Here is a 21,720-nt window from a genome sequence, read left to right on the forward strand (position 1 = left end):
CGCCTCAGGTCATGATCCCGGGGTCCTGGGATCAAGCCCCGCATCAGGCTCCTTGCTCAGTCTGGAGCCTGCTTCTCCCTCTGCCTGCTGCTCCCCCTGCTTGTGTTCTCTCTCTGACAAGTAAATGAATAAAATCTTAAAAACTTCTTAGGTAGAGAGGCTACTTGAATAGATTACTTTTGTCAAGTTCTCTACCCTATTACTCCTTCCTCTCCCCAGCCTGAGAAAGAAGAAAAAATTATTTGTTGGAATGTGCTAATTTTATCAAACACATCGATTAGTGGGGCAGGACTGACTTCCATGCTTTTTTTCTAGCAGTGGCTTGAATAATGGCTTTTTAGTTTTGTTTGTTTGTTGAGAGAGAGGATCCCAAGCAGGCTCCACCCTCAGTGTGGAGCCCGACACTGGGTTTGATCCCACAACCCTGAGATCATGACCGGAGCCGACATCAAGAGTTGGACGCTTAACTAATCCAGGTGCCCCGAATAATTGCTTTTTGAAGTTGGTCAGTATATATCAAAATAGAGAATGTGGAATCCCTTTGATCTGGAGATGATAGAATAAGCATTTATGATTTTCAAACAGAAAAGAAGAAGAGGTCAGTAGCACATCAGTGCTGTTAACTCAGTTTTGTAGAAGTGGAAGTAAGTGTTCATCCGTAGGAATTTATATAAATATATTTTGATAAATTTATGCAATAACAGATTCATTAAAATGATGGCCAAGACTTAAGATAGAAGAATTTAACAATTTAAAGTAGTTTAGGGACATCAAATGCCTTAAGTATATGTGTGTGAATGAATGTGTTAATGCATCCAGTCATGTGTAGGGATGTCTACCCTATATAAAGTGACAAGATTTTCAGGGATTTTTCAATATTTTACTCAGATTTTTTATTAAACATCAATTTTATAGTAAAATACTGTTATTTTATAGCAACAGTAAACTATAATTTTAAAAATTTATAAGAACACATCCCTTACAGTAAGAAATTCTGTCAACATGGGGTATATGAGACCAAAACTAAGGAATAGAACTCTGGAAATCAGTCGTTAAAAGAATTTCTATGGTCATCCAGAGACAGATATATTAGTGAATGTAACCATATATATGTAATTAATGTATTTGAAGTTTACGCATAAATCCATGTGATCAGAAGATTCTAATGTAATTCCAAGAGTGGAAATTTACACATCCTCATTCTTGTCAGACTTCCCTACTGCGGGCATGGGTATCCCAGGGTGCTCGCGGTCCTTTCCGGTGCTTTTTCTGATCAGGGAAGTAGCTGGGTCTTTCCAGACACCATGGCACAGAGAACGTTGCGCTATGGGAAAAAAGGAATGATGAGAAAATTGTTTACAGAGTAACCAAGTGGGCATATCATGAAGATGGAGAATGAAAGTACATGTTTTGAGGTACAATTTAACAAAGATTCCCTAAGGAAACGATATGCATAGGGGAGTATCTAGCATGGTAGGAACAAGCTGTTGAGTGGGTTTGAATACCATTTCCTCCTGCTGATCATTTCACCTACTGAATATCATTTCACTGATACTTAATGCTTATTTGGTTAAAGGGCTCTACTCAGCAAAGGATATATATAACCTTTATATATATAATGTATATTTTAATACATTAATATAATTATATAATATTAATATATTATATAGAAATATAATATATAATGTATATATTATAATAATTATATAATGTATATATTATATAATGTGAAAGGCAGGTTTCCAAGGTTGATGTCTTGGACGACACCTCTACATGCTGTGTAAAGTCCATGCTACCTCAAATTGCATTAGATATGAGAAATCCTAGGCCTTCCATGTTTAATTTTGCTTAGTAGATACCAGGATAGCCCATCAACTCTCAAAGTAATTTGTAGTTTAGTGTGTTAAACCAAAGGTTGACAAGCGATGTCCTGTGGGCCAAATGTGGTCCATGCCTTCAAAGCTTTATTGGACCATAGCCACGCCCGTTCATTTATGTATCTATGGCTGTTTTCTCATTGCAGTGACAGAGTTTAGTAGTTGTGACAAACCCTGGCCCACAAAACCCAAAATACTTTACGGCCCTTTACAGGAAACACCTGTTGACCCCTGTGTTAAACCAAAAAGATTTGTCTCCCATAACTGGAAAGACCACAGTAGAGCAGAACTTAAACCTGGTTCAGTCAGGATGTCAGAATGGTTTCCTTCTGATTCTTGTATCTGCCCTTCGGATTGATCCTGTTCTTTAGGTTGGTCCAAAGATGGTGGTAACCATAGGGACTACCTGTTTCTTCACAGCCAGTGGAAGAGAACTGACACCATCGCCTCACACTTTTTTTGGCCTCTGGGGGATTTTCCTATCTTAGTTTTGAGCGTGGCTACATATTAACACTTTGGGGACTTGTTACATAGAGTAAGCATTTCTTTTTTTCCCTCCCTCCCTTCCTGCCTCCCTCCCTCCCTCTCTTTCTTTTTCTTTCTCTCTTTCTTCCTCTTTGTCTCTCTCTCTCTTTTTCTTTCTCTCTCCCTCTTTCTCTCTCTTCTTCTTTTTCTTTCTTCTCTTTCTTTCTTTCAACAAAAAGGGACCCAGAGTCAAATTCAGTCAGCAATTGAAGGATAACACATTGATTGGTTCACAACCTTGTAAATTCCCTTATGTTATAGGGCATCAAAAGGAGGGAAGAGAATCCTGAAAAATTGAGGTGGAAATATATGGGCAGATTCCAACAAAGCTGAGGTCTTTGACCTCTAAACTTAGGTGTCTTCTTTGCTGTTAGGAGGAAGCTTTTTGCTTTGCTCTGACATAGTCTCCTCTTACCTGAAGAACCTGTAATGATCTCCCCCGAGATGGTTTCCTTTCAGGAAACTAGATCCTCTGGTGAGCTTCTCTTGTTCTGACCTGAGTCAACATGAGAGTTGTGGCCCCTTAACCAATTCCATAACATGAGTCAGTTCCCATTTCCAGAGCATCTTAAAGGTCAGTCTGGGTCCCCTTGAAAGAATCTGCTATACTGCCAGAACTGTATACCATAAATTGTTTTAGACTTCCTCAAAGTGATTGCACCTCTATTTTATGGAGGTTGTATATTAGGTAAGTGGAAATAACCAGAATATGGAGGGACTACTGGACACTAGAGATGACATTAACTCTTGGAACCTCAAATGCATTGGGCCCAGCAATTAATGTTGGGGCTTATAAACAACAAGCAATGGATGCTTTTGCTCAGGTCCATATGTGTGGTCCGAATGGATCCCGGAGCCCATCATCTGGTTATCTTCCAAGTTCCCAAAATGCAGAGTTTCGATAGAAATACCCAACAATTGGCAGAATCCTCACACTGGTTCCCTCACCGATGAAACAAGGACTATTTTGATAAGAAAGGACAAGTAAACCCTGTAGCTGCCTCGCATGTACCAAAATAGAAAACCAAAAGCAATACCAATACTTCAAGGGATTGTAGAGGTTAGTGCCATTAGCAGTATCTTGAAAGTCATAGGGCTCATGTTTTCCATCATACCCCTCTTCAGTTTACTAATTTGACCTGTGCAGAAGACAGGTGAATCTTGGAGAATGCCATGGGATTATTGTAAATTTAACTAGGACTTGACATCACTTGCAGCGTCCGATGAGGTTTTATTGCTGGAGCAAATCAGCACATCTGCTGGCACCTGGTATGCAGCCATTGTGCTCACATGCTTCCCCCCCCCCATCCCTGTTAGTAAACATCATCCAAAGAAGTTTAGTTTCATCTGGTAGGGCCGTCAATACACTTTTATGGCCCCAGGTCAGAGCTACACCAACTTTCTTATCTTTGTTCACAGTTGAGTCCAGGAATTGGCAAACCACCGTCCAAGGGTCAAATCTGGCTGCCACTGTTTTTGTAAATACAATTTTATTGAAACACGGCCATGACCATGTATGGAATGTCCATGACAGGTACAGACACTGCATGGAGCAAGCATACGTATTTGGGATTTGGGAGCAAATCCGTTCTCTGCCTTTCTCAGCAGGTGGCATTACTCCTGAGAAAGCAGCTTCTGGCTTCTTTGATCCCTACCTAAAACTAAATCTTTGGCCGTGAGCCAGAAAATTACCATGCAACGGAGTCATAAATTTGAGGATACCAGTAGCACTTCAACATCACGTGGCAGGGACACAGATGAACCTGGGTTTAGACAGAAGTCACAAGTAAGCTGCATGAATAACTAACCCAGATTGCCATAGCTCCAATTCCTGCTTCTGGGACTCCCATCTCTCAGCCCCTGCCTGGGGCCTCACGAGGAGTTCTCCGTGATCAGTTGAAGGAGAAGGGAAAAATTTGGTACTTTTCTCCAAAGACAGCTACCCAGGCCCCTGCTAGGAGTTTGGTTACATAAGCCCACTTCCAGCATGGAAGGGACAGCACAGTTTTCATTGGAGAAGAGTTGCTCTAGATATGAAATTGGCTTTCCTGCTCCAGTGCTTCTGCAAAGTCACCATCTATGGACCTTACCAAATGCTGTGTTCTCCCTCATGGTATTCCATCCACCACTGCTGGTGCTTTTGTTAAAAGAAAAAAATGGTAGCAATTGGACTCATGTTCTCAGATTCACTGATCTTACACCATGTTCCCTGTTAACTGTTCTGCTTCAGCAGCTGGATGCGCCTGGATTCTCAGAATTCCTACAAACTCTGATATCTCCTCCCACATTTGTGTAAAATTCATAGTGACACAGCTCTCCTGATCGGACACTGGCTGACAGTGAACCCTGTAGTGTAAATGCCTGACGCTAAGCTGTTGATTGCCGAGGCATCCATTTAAAAAGATTCATTTTGAATAAACCTATTGCCAGCAATGTGACACAGTTTCTAGCAAAACAACCAGACAAGGATCTAGGCCACCCATGTCCATGAACTTACCCTTTCAGAAGCCACGGGTGACCTAGATAACTGACCGCTTGGGTGACCTGGCCTCTGCTCTTCCAGCCCCTAATTCCACTTGTATGTTGCAATGTAGCCAATGATGAGTGAACCCATGTGGAACCCCAGACATCCCATCCTTGGACCCAATTAAAGGCAGAGCTCCTGTGTGGCCCTTGGGCATGCCATGTACCCTCCAGGACATGGGAGTTACAAATCTTATTCCTGTTTTGTTAGTGAAGTGTGTCCTGTAATCATAATAAAAACCAATAAGGGCTGATCCAGCCACAACATTGGCCCCAGTGGGGCTCTATACAAGTAATACAGAGCCTGGACCAGGGCCTCAGGCATCCATGGCCAAGAGCATTACCATCGGTAGGCTTGGACAGACACAAGACCATTTCTGCTGCTCCTTTTCAGTGACTACCCCTCTCTCTTGAATGCACTTTCCTAACTTCTATCACCACTGACTACTTTTCCTTCTTTTTCTTTACGTAAATGGAATTATATTGTATATATTCTTTGGTGTCCTACTTGTTTCACTCAGTATTGTGTTTGTGAGATTGAACGGTATTGCTGTTTATAAGCAGTCATTTATTGATTTTGTTACTGCAGAGCAGCAATAGGCAAACTACGTCCTATCAGCCAAATATTATATATATTTTGGGATGTGTGCGTAGTGTTTATTTTTCTGCTTGCTGGAAGTGGAATTCCTATGGCATGGAGGATGCGTATATTTAATTCTAGCAGACACTACCAAGCATTCTCCGAGTGACTGAACTAATTTATACTCTCACAAGCAAAGTGATAGAGGTACAGTTGCTCCATGTCCTTGTCAACACTTCGTAGTGTCAGATGTTTTAATTTTTTAATTAAAAAGTTATTTTAGTCACATTGGTATGGGAGAGTGGTGTCTCATTGAGGTTTCCATGATTACTCTGATGACTAACGCAGTTGAGCAAATTGAGGACCTGTTCAAAGGCTTATTGTACATTTGTATATCCTCCTTTATGCAGTGCTTATTCAAGTGATTTGTGGATTATTCTGTTGGGCTATCAGTCTTATCTTTAATTTACAGAATTTCTTTATATTCTGCTAAGAATCTTTCAATAGTTGTGTGTATTGTGATTTTTTTTTCAATGCTGTGGCTCACATTTTCACTTTCCTTATGGTACCCTTCAGTGAACAATCATGCTTTAAGTTTTTCAATAGTTTTTTTTTTTAGTGATTTTTAGAAATCTTTGCCTATCACAAACTCATGAGGATATTTTATTTTATTTTATTTTATTTTATTTTATTTAAAAGATTTTATTTATTTATTTGACGGATCACTCCCTGAGCTGAAGGCAGACACTTAACCGCTGTGCCACCCAGGTGCCCCGGATATTTTATTTTTTATGAAGATATTTTAGTAACTCTTTTTATATCTTTTAAGATCCACATTACATCTCATATTGATGTTTGTATATAGGTTAAGGTAAAGATCAAGATTATTTTTCCATATGACTATGCAAAAGACCTAGCCTTACTTCTTGAAAAGACTGTCCTTTCCTCATTATACTTGAGTGTCATCTTTGTCATGTGTCAAGTGACTGGACATGTGTGAATCTGTTTCTGAATTTTCTTTTGTCTTCTGCTAGTCTATTCCTATATCCTTGCATATCTATCATACTGTTTTATTATTGTAAACTCATAAAATATCTTGATATCTTGTAGTATAAATCCACCCCTTTCTCTTTTCTTTTAGATGGTCTTGGTTATTATTGACTATTGCTGTTCCCTATAAATTTTAGAATCATGGGGCAACTGATTGGCTCAGTCAGTAGAGTGTGTGACTCTTGACCTTGGGGTTGTGAATTCGAGCCCCACGCTGGGTGTAGCGATTACTTTAAAATTTTAAAAAAATTAGAATCAGCTTGTTAGTTTACACACACACACATACACACACACAATCTGCTAGGACTTTTGCTAAATAGATAGATCATTCAGGGGAGCACTGATATCTCCACAGTATTGAGTTTTCTCAAAAAAATATTTTTTAAGATTTTATTTATTTATTCGACAGAGATAGAAACAGCCAGAGAGAGGGAACACAAGCAGGGGGAGTGGGAGAGGGAGAAGCAGGCTCACAGCAGAGGAGCCTGATGTGGGGCTCGATCCCATAACGCCGGGATCACGCCCTGAGCCGAAGGCAGACGCTTAACCGCTGTGCCACCCAGGCGCCCCATGTTTTCTCATATATTCATAGCACTACATCTTTTAAAATTTTTGTTGAAGTACAAATACATGTAACAAAATGTACATCATAGGTTAATTTTCAACAGTCAAATCACCAGAACCGAGATAAAGGAACCAAACAAAACCAGCACCTGTGACAGCCATGAGAGTGCACTTCACAAATACCCTAATGCAAGTGACCAAGGGCTTCCAGTTGCTGTGTTTGAAGACCGTTGCTGTGTTTGCACTAAGGCCAAACACCCCACGTACCACTCCCAGGCAGTAACTAAGTGCAGCAAGGATTCTAATTTAAGCCCATTCCTGGGAATGCGGGACTCCTCTGTCAAGCAGATGAGATGGTCTCTAGGACCCTTCAGTGAACTTGCCTAACTTTCCAAAGATGACCCAGATAGAAATCTAGAGCCATTCCACCCCGTCTTCTTTCCCATGTCCTTTACTCAGTGTTAGACTTACAGCATAGTCTGGTGGTTCTTCCAGCCGCTCCTGTTCACTTTCCACTTTCTCTCACAGTCATTTCCCCTAGTAAAATTCTTGCGCATTTGCAGACCTGCTCTAGCCTATCACCTTAGAAGCTCCCCTCATGCTTCATTCAAATCACTACCCTGCCCTCAAAGTAGCCACTATTTTGATTTATAATAGCACAGCTTTGTTTTGCTGTTTTTGTACTTGATATAGTATCATAAGATACGTACGGTTTTGTGTTGGCTTCATTTGCTCAACTTTATGTCCATGACATTCATCCATATGCTGGGAGTGAAAGTAATTGATTCACTCTTATTGCTGTGTATTATTTAATGTATAAATATGCCAAAATTATTTATCCATTAGATTGTAGATAAGTACTATGCAGTTTCCTGTCCTCGGCTATTACAAGTACTGGGGTTTGAGCGTAAAAGGACATGTATGTTGCTGAATATATGGATCTATTTCTTTTGGGAATATATCTACCTAAGGGGTTACAGGGCCATTTTAGTAGTTACTTTAGTAGTAGAACTAAAGCTACTCACCTTTAGTAGTTACTGCAAAACCATATTTCAAAGTGGCTGTATCAGACTACCTTCCTATCTGTAGGATACAAGCACTTACATCTTTGTCAACCTTTCTTTTGTTCTTTCTTTTTCATTTTAGACCTTCTGGTTGGAATGTACAATTTCAAAATAGTTTAGCTTGCGTTTCTTTAATAACTAATGAAGTTGAACGTGTTTTCATATGATTATTGGGTATTTTGATATCCTCTTTCCTGAACCTCCTGTTCAATTTTTTTTTTTTTTTACATTTTTCTATCTGTTCGCCTGGCTTTTTCTTATTGATTCAAGGATGTGTCTATTCTTTATATATTCTTTTTTTATGTTTTTTTAAAAGATTTTTTAAATTTATTTGACAGAGAGACAGCCAGCGAGAGAGGGAACAGAAGCAGGGTGAGTGGGAGAGGAAGAAGCAGGCTCATAGCAGAGGAGCCTGATGTGGGGCTCGATTCCAGATCGCCGGGATCACGCCCTGAGCCGAAGGCAGGCGCTTAACCGCTGTGCCACCCAGGTGCCCCTATTCTTTATATATTCTGTATCTAAGTCTTTTGTCAGATATATGGATTACAAAGTCTCCCAAACTGAGGATTACCTTTTCACTATCTTAATGGTGCTTTGCTGAAGAAGTTCTTAATTTTAAAATAGTCCAATTTATTTATTTATTTTAGCAATGGGTGATTTTTGGTCTTATTTAAGAATTTTTCCCCCTCTTTTGTGGTAACAAACATGTTCTCTTAGGTTTTATTTTTAAAGGCTTCATTGTTTTACTTCTCAAAATTAGATCTGCAGTCATTATGAAAGTTATATTTGTAGATTCTATGAAGTAGAAATAAACATACTTTTTCCCCATATAGATATCCACTTGATGGAGAAACATATATAAAAATACCTTTCTCTCTCTCTCTCACTCTCTCTATTGCAGTGTCTCCTTTTCACAAATCAAATGAGAGTTTCTGCTTTGATGTGCACTCTATTCTCCCTTATTTATCTGTCTTTAAGCAAACACCACACTTTCTTAGATATTATAGCTTTATAATATGATTTAATATGTGATAAAGTAAGCCCTCTGTTTTGTTATCCTCACATTATCTTGACTATTCTTAGGCCTTTGTTTCTTTACAAAATTTTTATAATCATGCATCCAGAAAATTTCCAGAAAAAAAAGCTAGTGTTTATTGGGTTTGCACTGACATTGTAAATCACTATGGTAGTTGACATTTAAATTATGGAATTTTCTACCCATAAATACCACTATTCTATTTCTTTTGTATATGCAGAAGAATAAAGTGGATCCTCCCCTAATAACATATACATAGGTTGACTCCAAAAGGATCAAAGGATCTAAATATAAGGGATAAATTAGAAAGTTAATTTTTATTTAAAAAATTTTAAGAAAACATTGCAGGGGAGGGGCAGAAAGAGGGGGAGAATCTTTTTTTAAAGGTATTTATTTATTTATTTATTTATTTATTTATTTATTTATGAGAGAGAGCGTGAGCAGGGGGAGGAGCAGAGGGAGGGGATAAGCAGACTCCATGCTGAGTGTGAAGCCCGAGATCACAACCTGAGCCGCAATCCAGTTGGTCACTTAAATGACTGAGCCACCCAGGTGCCCCGAGAGAGAGAATCTTAAGCAGCCTCCACCCTCAGCATGGAGTCCAACAGAGGGCTCGATCTCATGACCCTGAGATCATGACCTAAGCCAAAATCAAGAGTCAGACACTCAACTGACTGAACCACCCAGGTGCCCCAAGAAAGTTAATTTTTAAGATGCAGGATAATATTGTTGAAACTTGGAAGTTTCAAAAGCACAGAAATTAAAACAAATTTTGTTAAATTAATTTCTTCATAATTAAGGATGTTTATTCAATGTAGGACACAATAATTGAATTTAAAAATCCAGTTCAGGTCTCAAGACAATTCAGTGGCAAAAGAACAGTCTCTTCAACAAATGGTGCTGAGACAACTGGATGTGCATGTGCAAAAGATGAAATTGCACCCCTACTTCACACAACAGACAAAAACTAGGATCAAGAACCTAAATGTAAGAACTAAAAATCAAACTTTTAGATGAAAACATAGACATAAATATTCATGACTTTGGATTAGGCAATGGTTTCTTTCTTTTTCTTTAAAAATAAGATTTATTTATTTTAGAGAGAGAGGGGGAGAGGGGTGGAGGGAGAGAGAGTCTCAAGCAGACTGTATGCCAAGCACAGAGCCTCACACAGGGCTTGATCTCACAACTCCGAGGTCACAATCCAAGCTGAAACCAAGAGTCAAATGCTCAACCAACTGCACCACCCAGGCACCCCAGGCAATGGTTTCTTGATGTGACATGAAAGCGTAAGAACAACAATAAAAAAACAGATTTATTGGACTTCATCAAGATTAGAAATGTTTGTGTATCAAATAATACCATCAGGAGAGTGAAAAGACATCTACAGAATGGAAAACCATATTTGTCTTCATATTATATGTGAAATCATATGTCTGATAAGGAAGTTGTAAGAGAATATATAAAGAACTTGAAATTCAGTAATAGAAAGACAAATAGCACAATTAAACAATGGGCCAAAGAATTTGAATAGACATTTCTTCAAAGAAGTTATAGAAATGGCCAATAAGCACATGAAAAGATGGCCAATATCATTAGTTGTTAGGAAAATGTAAATCAAAACTATAATGAGATAGCACTTCTCATTCACCAGACCGGCTATATCCAAAACAAAACAACTAGATAATAAAAGGATCGGAAGTGGAGAAATCAGAACCATTATACGCTGTGAGTGGGAACGTACAATGGCGCGAAGTCTTTGAAAAACAGTCCAGCACTTTCTCAAAAGGTTAAACCAGCTATTATTTGTAAATGTAAGCATATGAATATGCTGTGAACCAACAAATGCACTTCTTAGATATGTGTCGTAAATAAATTCTCATACATTTGTATAGGACTATGGAGACATATCACATCATTATTGCCAATGGAAAATTGAGTGTCTGTCATGGAATAGTAAATAGATAAGATGTTGTAGGTGAGTTCTATAAAATAGATCTGATGTATGCTAAAAACATGGATGAATCTTAAAGACATACTACTAAATGAGGAAAGTAAAAAATCAACATAGTTTTATAATAGTACCACATATAAATTTAAAACGTGTACGCAGAAAACCACCCCACACATATTTTGCAGAAGAATACACACAAAAAGAAATAGTTGACCCTAGAACAACACAGGGATTAGGGACACTGATCCACCCAACTGAAAATCTGTGTATAAATTTTGACTTCCTCAAAACTTTAATAGTCTACCATTGACCAAAGCATTACTGATAAACGGTCAGCACATATTTTGTATGTTACATGTATTATATATTGTATTCTTACAATACAGTAAGCTAGAGAGAAGAAAATGTTATTGAGAAAATCATAAGGAAGAGAAAATATAGTACTGTACTGCATTTATTGAAAAAGAATCCATGTATGAGTGGACCTGCGGTTCAAACCTGTGTTGTTCAAGAGTCGATTGTACATCAAATATATAATATCCTATGAGATAGAGGAGTGAATGAAAGTATTCCATGGGCAAAATAAAGGAATAAATACAAAATTATTTTATCATATTTTATCACATTTGTCCAGGATTTCAATTGTACTGAAAAGAAGTTCTGAAATTTGCTTTTTTTTTAAAAAGATTTTTTATTTATTTATTCGACAGAGATAGAGACAGCCAGCGAGAGAGGGAACACAAGCAGGGGGAGTGGGAGAGGAAGAATCAGGCTCATAGCAGAAGAGCCTGATGTGGGGCTCGATCCCATAACGCCGGGATCATGCCCTGAGCCAAAGGCAGATGCTTAACCGCTGTGCGACCCAGGTGCCCCTGAAATTTGCTTTAAAATATTCCAGCAAGAATCTTTTTGAAAAGTGTGAATGGGCTAAAAGGAACAAGAGTTTTTGTCATAGCACAAAAGAAAGAAAAATAGATAAAAGATATAAAGATTGAAATAGAAGAAACAAAACTGTTATTATTTACCAGTGACATGGTGGTTATGTATTTAGGAAATCTAAAATAACTTACAACTAAGTTATTGGAATTGACAAATAAGTTTGACCGGTTTGCTGGCTACCAGGCCAAGTACAATTTCATTAAAAGGGTAGTATTCAGCATTCTCTTCTGATTCCTGTCCTCAGAGATATAATTTTCAACATTTTATCACTAAGTATTACATGTAATTGTTGTGTAAATTTATTTTAGTTTTCAGGTGGATTTTTCTAGGAGTTTATAACCATTTCACATATATTTTCAAATTTATCATTGTAATATTTCCCCGAATGTTGTCTCAATATCTTTACTGATGTTTCCATTTTTATCACTGAAATTGGTAACGTGTCCTTTCTGTTTTTCCTTGGGTCACTCTTACTGAACTTTGTTAATTCTATTGTTTTATTCATAGAACAGTCCTCTGGCCTTTAGAAAAATTCAATCAATTTTGTTTTCCATTTCATGAATTTCTTATCTTCATCATTTCCTTCTATCTACTTACTGTAGTTTTTGTTTTCTGTTTATTAAATTCCTGAGATGGATGTTTCCATTTTTATTTTCAGTTTCTCGTCTGTTTTAGTAAATCCTTTTTAAGACTCTACAGTTCTTCCTAGATATTAAAACTTCCCATTCTGATTGTGAATGTTTTTCTCCTTGTAATTCTGTCAGTTTTGCTTTTTTTTGCTGGGGGGGGGGAAGGCAGAGGGAGAGGGTGAGAATCTCAAGCAGGCTCCACACCCAGCTGGGAGTCCTACCTGGGTCCTGCCTGGGGCGGATCCCACAACCCGGGGGTTCATGACCTGAGCCAAAATCGAGGCAGTAGCATAACTGACTGAGCCACCCAGGTGGCTCTTAATTTTGCTTTTTCAAGTTTGCTTTATATTATATTGAAGCTGTTATTCTTGATAATTTGAAACTTATGAAATGTTTCTTTGTATACCTCATAATGCTTTTATCTTCAAGGACTATTTTGTCCGGTATTAATATATTTTAAAATTATAGCAATAATTTGAAGCCTAAAATGATGCTCTCTTTCTCTAGAAAGATTTTCATTTGTTTCTCCACTAGGTGCTTGAAGAGTGTAACAAAGAAGGTTCGCTCTAATCCAATTTCAAGTAGTGAGGTGATCTGGAGTTTGTCTTCAGTCTCTACCACGGCAGCCCACCTCCCTTCTATTTTTACTCCTACAGGGCCGCTCTGTGGGATTACTCACCACCCTACCCCGACCTCCTCCATCGTTTTTGTTTGTTTGTTTATTTATTTTTTTATGTTCAGTTAGCCAGCATATAGTACATCACGAGTTTCTGATAACAGATTGGGCAGGAGCCACCAAGGAAGACGCTTGCAGCCTAAAATGCCACAATTTCCTCAAGATTCACTCTGGCATTCTAGGAGTTAGTATACACAGCCCGGGGTACCCGGAAGTATTTTCGCTTGGGGGGGTGGAGCTGAGGGCGTCATTTATCTCGGGCATTCTGGGAGTTGTAGTCTGGGGGCGGGGTCCGTGTAGCCTGGAGCACTTCCGCTTCTGTATGGCAGTGCGCGGGAATTGTGGGAAGTGGGCCAGGAGCTCCCTCTAGTCGGAAGGAGACTCGGTGTTAGGAGGGTTACGGCGCTGCCCACCTTCCCGTCAAGGAGATGTGTCAGCTGTGTCCCATCCCAGCGACCCTTCCAAGCCTGGAAGTGCCCAAGTCTGGGCGGGGAGCCAGCGGGGCCCCTGTTCTCGGGGAAAGTAAGAGAAGCCGCGGCCGTCAGAGGAGAGTGGAGTTGGGAGAGACTTGCTTTCCCCTCCGCTAAGTCTCCCGCATGGAGCACCCGGTGCTTCTCGATTTTGGGGTGGCCCGGGTCTCGTGTCGCCTGGTCTGAAGGTCTCCTGGCACTCCAGCCAGCTTTCCTCACCTACCAGTCAGCTCTGCCACTTCCTAGCAGAACAACGTAATGCGACTTATTTAATCTCTCTTGGTCTCGTTATTCTCATCTTTCAGGTAGTGTCATTGGTAGTGGTCCCTTATAATTTTATACGAATTAATTCATGAAATGACCTTAACAGCCTTGTGAGGTAGGTAATACTATTATTGTTATTATTATTTTTTAAGCAGAGGTAGTTGGAAGTAAAACATTGTACTAACACGGAAAGTCCTGTCTATATAATGTAGAAAAGTAAGCTATCTTATTACTGAATACTCATATTCAGAATGCAGTACTGTAGGTAATTTGGGGGAAGAGATTACAAAGAATGAAGTTTCACCCTATTTATACAGCCAAGCAGTTACAAGCTTTGTATATCACTGTATTTTTAAACACTAGATTCATGCATTCTCAAGATTAACGATATCTTTTTTTCCTGTAAGAGGAGTTGACTGCACCATTTGCTGCAAATTCTTTGGTAAATTTATGCTAAATTTACTTGGGAATCATGTTTTAGTTAATTGACTTTATCCAAGGGAATAATGGAATGTATCTTCTCTCCCTTGCTACCAGATCTACAGTTCAGAGTAAAGCACCTTGGTTCAACTCCCGCAGTGATAGGGACACTAGATTATTTTCTTGGACGTTTACATTTAAAGGGGACAAAGCCCCGACCTTTTATTTTATTTTTTAAATTTTTTATTTAAAGCCCAGACCTTTGAAAAACACTTCTGGATTTTAAACTTGGTAAGCTTATTTAGCCTCTAACAAGATTTACATGTGTCAGAGAAGAGATCCAAAAAGCACTGGATTTTCTATGGTATCGCTCTAAGAAAAGGCGCAGGGAGAATGCATCATTTGGACAAGGAAAATTCTTTTTTTTCTTTTTCATTTACTCTTGGTGAGTTTGCATTGTTTGCCCAAAACTTACAACTAGTAAGAGACAACTGCTTTTGAACCCAAGGTGTTAGAGTCTCAAGTCTATGTTTTTAATCTCAATGTTGTACAGTAAAAAAAAAAAAATAATTTAGGAAATAGTTCTGTATATGGTTTGAGGAAGTCTTTTTCTATCAGGTTTGGAAGATGGTTTGGGACTTTATATTCTCATTATAGAAAGAATGCATGTTCATTATAGAGAGATTAAGACATAAAAAATATAAAAAAGGTCGGACACCCAGGTGGCTCATTTGGTTAAGCATCTGCCTTTGGCTAAGGTCATGATCCCAGAGTCCTGGGATTGAGCTCCGCATGAGGCTTCCTGCTCAGTGGAGAGTCTGCTTCTCACTCTCCCTCTGCTGCCCTCTGTGCTTGTGTGCGCTCTCTCTCTCTCTCTCTCTCTCTCTCTGTCTCTATCAAATAAAAAAATGAAATCTTAAAAAAATAAAAAAAAAACAAAAAAAAACCCCATAAAAATATAAAAAGGAAGGAATAGGAATCACCCATAATCTCAGGATTTAGAGGTAACCACTGTTAACATTTGTAGTGCATTTATGCATTGGTGCTGTACCATGCGTGGTATTTTCCTTAAACTTTTATTATGGAAAAACCCAAACGTACACAAGCAGAGAAAATAGTATAATGCACCCGCCATCAGTCATCTGCAACCCCTGTCAACGTTTTTCCCATTTTATTTCATCCATTTCCCTTCTCACACAAAATACTTTTGGGGGGGGTTGGGGGAAGGAGGAGGTGACATATCTCTTTTCAGGAGGCTCCATGCCCAGCGTGGAGCCCAATTCAGGGCTTGAACTCATGACCCTGAGATCAAGGCCTGAACAAGAGTTGGACACTTAACCGACTGGGCCACCCAGGCACCCCAGAGCTGGTGTATTTTAAACCAAAACCAAGTCCCAGTCATGGCGTCAGTAGAGTTCAAAATCCGTGAACATAAATTGATTGTATATGGAGAGCAAAGGAAAGTAAATGTTAGCTTCAGGGTTTTCATTCCTGGCAACAAGTAGGATGGTAGGAAGCTAGGAGGAATAGAAGGAGGCTAGGATATACAGAAACGTCGAAGTTTGGAGAGGAATAATTATGAGTTAGGTTTCTTTAGTTGGAGTTTGACTTGACACAGTCATCTGGATCGTCATCTTTGATTTGTTTCTCCTTTGGGCACATGCTGCTCTGTTGCAGGGCGTGTGTCCCATTCTTTACAGTGTGCTCCTCACCCAGCCAGAGACTCGGCAGAAGTCCTGTAGTGTTTGTGGTCAGTGTAGCTGCCCCACATCCTGAAACACGGGTCTGCCACTCAGTTCGATTTTACTCAGAATTCCTGAAATGGATTTAGGAAACAATAAAAGGGAATGACATAGATTTTAGTGATCCTTTATCTCACTTTCCACGGGATGCAGAACCTACCAGTTTTTTCCACAGCATTCAAAAATGGGCATACAATTATTGATAATATTTTAATGTTCATAAAGCAGAGCTACTAAACCAACCATCCCTCATTCATGGTTCCCATCATCTGAGGATAATATTTACTTTTTACAGGGTGGTCATGTGTCAGGTCGAGTTTCCAGTGCCCTTACATGTATTTATCAAGATGTTCCTCATCTCAATCCGATTGTAGTCTCCATTTTTGCAAGTGAAGAAAAAGGGACAGAGTTCACAGAGTAAGTGGCAGGATTAGTATTTTAACCTAGGCAGCCTGATTCCAAGTATGTAGTCTTTGTTTTTACGCACTGCTTTTATTAGTGTACCAGACAAAAACCCACAGGAAGTCCGACTGGAGCAGGGGATATTTAAGCCGTAGATGAAGACTACACCCTGGAATGAAGAGCAGCTGGGTATGATGTAATGAACAGCAGATGCAAAGAGGCGTTTTGCAGGAGTACAAGTTATTCACTATGGCTGGGCATGAATAGACAGTGGGTTTGAAGAGGAAACAAATTCGGAAGGTTCCTGTTCGTGTGACTTGCTAAAGCATTTGGAACTTCTCTTGAGGGCACTGGATGGAAATGCAGGTGAAAATACTGACTTTCCATGTTATGCTATATCTCTCTAGCATCAGGGAGGGAAGAAATGATTCAAATGAAGTATCTGTTCATGTTGATTATACGAGATGCGGCTAATGAGTGGTTAGCACTCAGGCTCTGGTTGTCAACTGCCAAATTTTGTAACCTGGACTTAGCCCATGCTAATTTAGTAACATGGGCAAATTACTTAACCTTCCTCTACCTCGGGCTCCTAAACTGTAAAATGAAGAAAATAATAGTATTTACCTTAAAAAAAAAAAACGTTGTGACAAGAGAATTTCAGAGTCTAAAGTTTGGGATAGTCCCTAGCACACACTAAGTACTTCATGAGAGGTAGTTGGATGTAACAGAAGGAATACCTGTTTATTATTGAAAGTTAGATGGAGAAGGAAAGAAGCCTCAGTTGTTTTCGCTGCCACAGTTAAGAATTACAGGACAGTGAAATGAAAGTAAAGCAGAGCAAAGTTGTATTCAAGTACACTCTAAGGGAGGAGAAGACCAATTCATAGAGACAATGTATCCCCTGACCCCCGACAAACTCCTGGGTGTGGGCTTACATGAATTTTTTTCTTTTGGGCTTGTCCTAGGGTCACAACATTTGAGTGACAGGCCTGGATTATATAATAATTAGCCAACTACACATGTCCTTTCCCAAAATATATTGGAAATGCCTGCACGGGGTAGGAAACCGCAATATTCGCTTCTGGAGATGGGTCAATTAAGGACAAGAGGCTGCTTTCTGCACAAGTGCAAGGAGCACAACAAATTTACCTCTGCTAGGATGTTGTAACTACAGATCTGCTACAGGATGGAACAGGGTGGTCCCTGGGCGATCCTTGTTTGGGGCTCTCCATCAGGACATCTAAGGTCCATCCTCTTGTCGCTCATGCCTAGCTTCCTGCCTATCATGTTCAGTAAATAAGAAATGCAAAAATATATAGTAGTGGCTATATGGTATTTTTAGGTATTCCTCTCTGCTCCCCATCTTTATTTCTTTGAAACACCAGTGTGTCATATATTTGAGCAAATAATAATAGTTTTTAGTGACCATTTCATAAAAATATAATAATAATAATGTATTCATCTTTCAAATTCAGAAGCCTCTCTGAGGAATGATTACAAACGCCCCGGTTGGGAAATTGATCACACAAGTATGCTGAAGCTTCTCTTTTTACTCTGAGTATGTCTAATTGTCCTCAAAAGCCAAGTTTTGAATTATTTGTGCTACTCACAAAAGTTGACGTCTACAATCAATACACTGTGCCTCCATTGCATTGGGGGGGGCTCTCATTCTTTTTTTATATCTAAAAAGTGTCTGAAACTGCAAAATAAAGGCTATCATTTTATCCTTTCTTTGGCTAGTAGTAGTGGGTACAATTTCATTAGTAAAGGAACACGTGATCTGCGTTTGTTACTAATTTTTTTTTCTTTTAAGGCTCTGTTCAGATATTTGCTAAGTACGTTTTGTTTGTTTCTCAGTGGGAAAAAACTCAACTTCACTGGCATCAGAGGACTGCATTACGTCGGCCAAACGGGAAGCCATAAAGCGGATTCTGAAAGTTGCAGTCCTCAAGCTACCAATGGGGAGATTTGCTAGGGGTAAGGGGGGGAGGTGGCTTAAGGGGGCGGATATAGTTCTTCCCCCTTTTGACGGTTCTGGGAAATGTAGTCCTCAACTCTGTCCGGAAACAAGGAGCCGCTGAGGCGCTTGTTCCCCCTCGGGACTTCTGGGAAGTGTAGTTCCGGGACACCGTGTAGTCAGAGGCACTTCCGCCCCGGAAAAGCAAGGCCGCCACAGTCTTTTCGGTCTGGAGGTGAGTCAGCCTTGCACCCCCACGACCCCTCCAAGCCTTGTCGTCCTGAGCGTGGGACTAGTCGCTACCTAGCCGGCCGTCTTAGGATAGAGAAGTCGCGGCCGCCGGCGGAGGCTGAGAGACGGAGGGCGGAAGTTTGGATTCCCTCAGCTCTCCTCCCCCAAGCTCTCCTCCCCCACTTACCAGGCAGCGCTGCTCCTTCTATCGGTACAATATCTGGCGACTTGTTCTCTGCGCTCTACTTTACTCCGCCGTAAAGTAGCGAGCAAGACAGAGAAACTACTGGGTAGAATTGTGAGTCGCAATAAACGAGACAATACGTGTCCCAAGTTTTGAGAGGTGGCGGCACGGGATAACGGGTTGGCTCTTGCTATCGATGATAACAGTAGTTCTGTCCCCAGCGCCCTTTTGCCCGGACGCCCCAGTGCAGGGAGGGAGGCTCTGGGAGCAAAGGCATGTCCCCGCTGTCATCCTTCCGGACAGCGAGCTCTTGCCGAGCTTCCTCCATCTTTCCTTTAGGACGCCACGAGTCGCCCGCGCTAGCGCCTGGGGATGTCCGCTGCAGTTTATCCGCGAGGCGGACGTGGTCGTGCTGTCCCACCGAATCATGGTCTACACCGCCCCTGACTTCGGAAAGGGGAGGAAGGACGGACTTCTCGGCTCCTCCGGGCATAGCCCCGGGTGCGTACTAGCGAAAGTACTTTCTTGATCTGTGGTGTCTGGTTTCAGGTCATCAGGTTTCCTTCACTCCATAAATGACTTACTAGGGAGGGAAATGTTCCAATATTTGTTGCATCCACCTGCGAATGTGTCATCTCCGTGTTAATATGTGTGAGTGTGTATGTGAGTTTTTACCACACGCACGTGTATTTATTTTTGAATATACCACGTTTTACATTTCTTTCTTTTGTTCTCCTTTCTTGTCTTCAGTTCGGTTTCCTTTCATTTGCTCTCCACTGGTTTGGAATAAAAACGGTCGTCTGTCTCAGATACTAAATTTAGCCAGCATGTATTCTCATTCTGAGAAAGGTAGAGACTAAACATATACTTGGTATTTGATGATGGCACCTCACCACCACCACCTTTTTTATTTTTATTTTTTTTTAAAGATTTTATTTATTTGACAGAGATAGAGACAGCCAGCGAGAGAGGGAACACAAGCAGGGGGAGTGGGAGAGGAAGAAGCAGGCTCATAGCGGAGGAGCCTGATGTGGGGCTTGATCCCAGATCGCCAGGATCACGCCCTGAGCCGAAGGCAGACGCCCAACGACTGTGCCACCCAGGCGCCCCGTCCCCCACCACCTTTTTTTAAACTGGAGGGCAGGTTATAAGCCTATATTTTGTTATAACCACCCTCAAAATTGGTCCTATCGATCTTGGACTTTTATTTTTATTTTTTTAAATAACAAAGACGTTACCAGCATATTTACAAGTGTTCTCTTACCATTGCTTCTTTCTGGATTTGTGTTGTTAGGATTGTTCTTCCTCTTCGTTCAACTGAATTGACCTTTTTTTCTCCCTCGTGTCAATCATTCAGTTGAGCATAGAATTCAAGTTTGACAATTTTCTTTTTTCCTTTTGGAGATAGCATTCAGTTGTTTGAGATCTCCATTCCCTTTCCTTGATTCTGTCAATCAGATTGTCATTTCTGTTAGATAAACCGTATTTTCTTTCTGGGAGCTTTAAGGATTTTTGTTGTTGTTTTTAGTTCTTATTTACCTCCTGAGTTTCAGCATGATTTGATTAAGATGTATTTATTTTTAAAAAATTTTTAGAGGTGGAGGAGGGGCACAGGGAGTAGGAGAGAGAGAGAATCCCAAGTAGGCTCCATGCCCAGTGCAGAGCTCAAAGTGGGGCTGGGTCTCACAACCCTGAGATCATGACCTGAGCCAAAATGAAGAGTCCCACGCTTAACCGACTGAGCCACCCAGGCGCCCCAGGAGTGTATTTATTTTTATTGATACTGTTCAGAATTGCTGTCTATGAACTCAGCAATTATCTTTTGACATAAGACCTCTCTGCCATTTCTTCTGGTCTCTTTTCCTCATACTCCTATTGGACAAATGTTGGAGCCTCTCAATCTGTCTTCTGTGCCTTGATTTTTTATTTTGTATCCTTCTTTATCTCCGTGCACATAGGATAAAAGGCTTTTACCAATAAGCCTTTTTGACTTCATGAAGTAAATTGACTCAAAATGATGCTTTTTAGAAAACTAATGCCAGTGTGGATAAAATGTTATTAGGTGGGCAACAAATTATTAAGAAGAAATTTATTTATTCATTTATTTTTAGTTAGATAAGTAAGAAGAAATTTTAAGTCGGAATTAGGATTTTCAGAGAATGAAATGTGATGCAGAGTATCTTCTGCTTTTTTGCAGCTGCAAGAAAAAGGGACTCCTGGTTCTTTGGACTTTCCATCTACTCATTTAACCCGTGGAACAACCTTATGAGGTAGGTATGACTTTGCAAGTCTTATCTTCACGTGCAGATGATCCCATGAGGTGCAGACAGTTTTTTCTTTAACACCCCCAACGTTATATAGATGGTAAGTATCATTTCTAGGATTTAAGCCTAGGCCCTTGACCTCAGAACCCTTTTTTTTTAACCTACATGTTAACAATACCCTTCATTTCCTGCATCCTCAGGATGAGAAATTCTTATAGTAGGGATACTGCATTTGGTTGTACAGGTTGTTCACTGTCCAAGGGCCCCTGGCTGACAGACTTAGTAGTTGGGATCTACTCCATGCTCCGCTCACCGTGCTCTATGCGGCTATATCTGCCTAGAAGTAGAAGAGCTCTTGTATAATTTCTG

The 21,720-nt window shown here is 40.1% G+C and overlaps 1 protein-coding gene and 1 long non-coding RNA gene across 2 annotated transcripts in view; both read left to right on the forward strand.

Moving 5' to 3' along the window:
• Window positions 1-21,720, forward strand: part of LOC103657027 — a 45,820-nt gene that overhangs the window by 14,444 nt on the left and 9,656 nt on the right. Inside the window, exons 7-8 of the mRNA XM_040634421.1 lie at window positions 18,573-18,692; window positions 19,427-19,588. Of these exons, the coding sequence (XP_040490355.1) occupies window positions 18,573-18,692; window positions 19,427-19,588 (282 nt within the window). The remainder of the gene's footprint in view (window positions 1-18,572; window positions 18,693-19,426; window positions 19,589-21,720) is intronic.
• Window positions 18,543-19,592, forward strand: LOC121103497. Its single transcript, XR_005835763.1, has 2 exons — window positions 18,543-18,907; window positions 19,427-19,592. It is a non-coding gene; the product is annotated as an uncharacterized LOC121103497 (long non-coding RNA).

The sequence above is a fragment of the Ursus maritimus genome, unplaced genomic scaffold (assembly GCF_017311325.1).
Source record: "Ursus maritimus isolate PB19 unplaced genomic scaffold, ASM1731132v1 scaffold_19, whole genome shotgun sequence".
Lineage (NCBI taxonomy): Eukaryota > Metazoa > Chordata > Mammalia > Carnivora > Ursidae > Ursus > Ursus maritimus.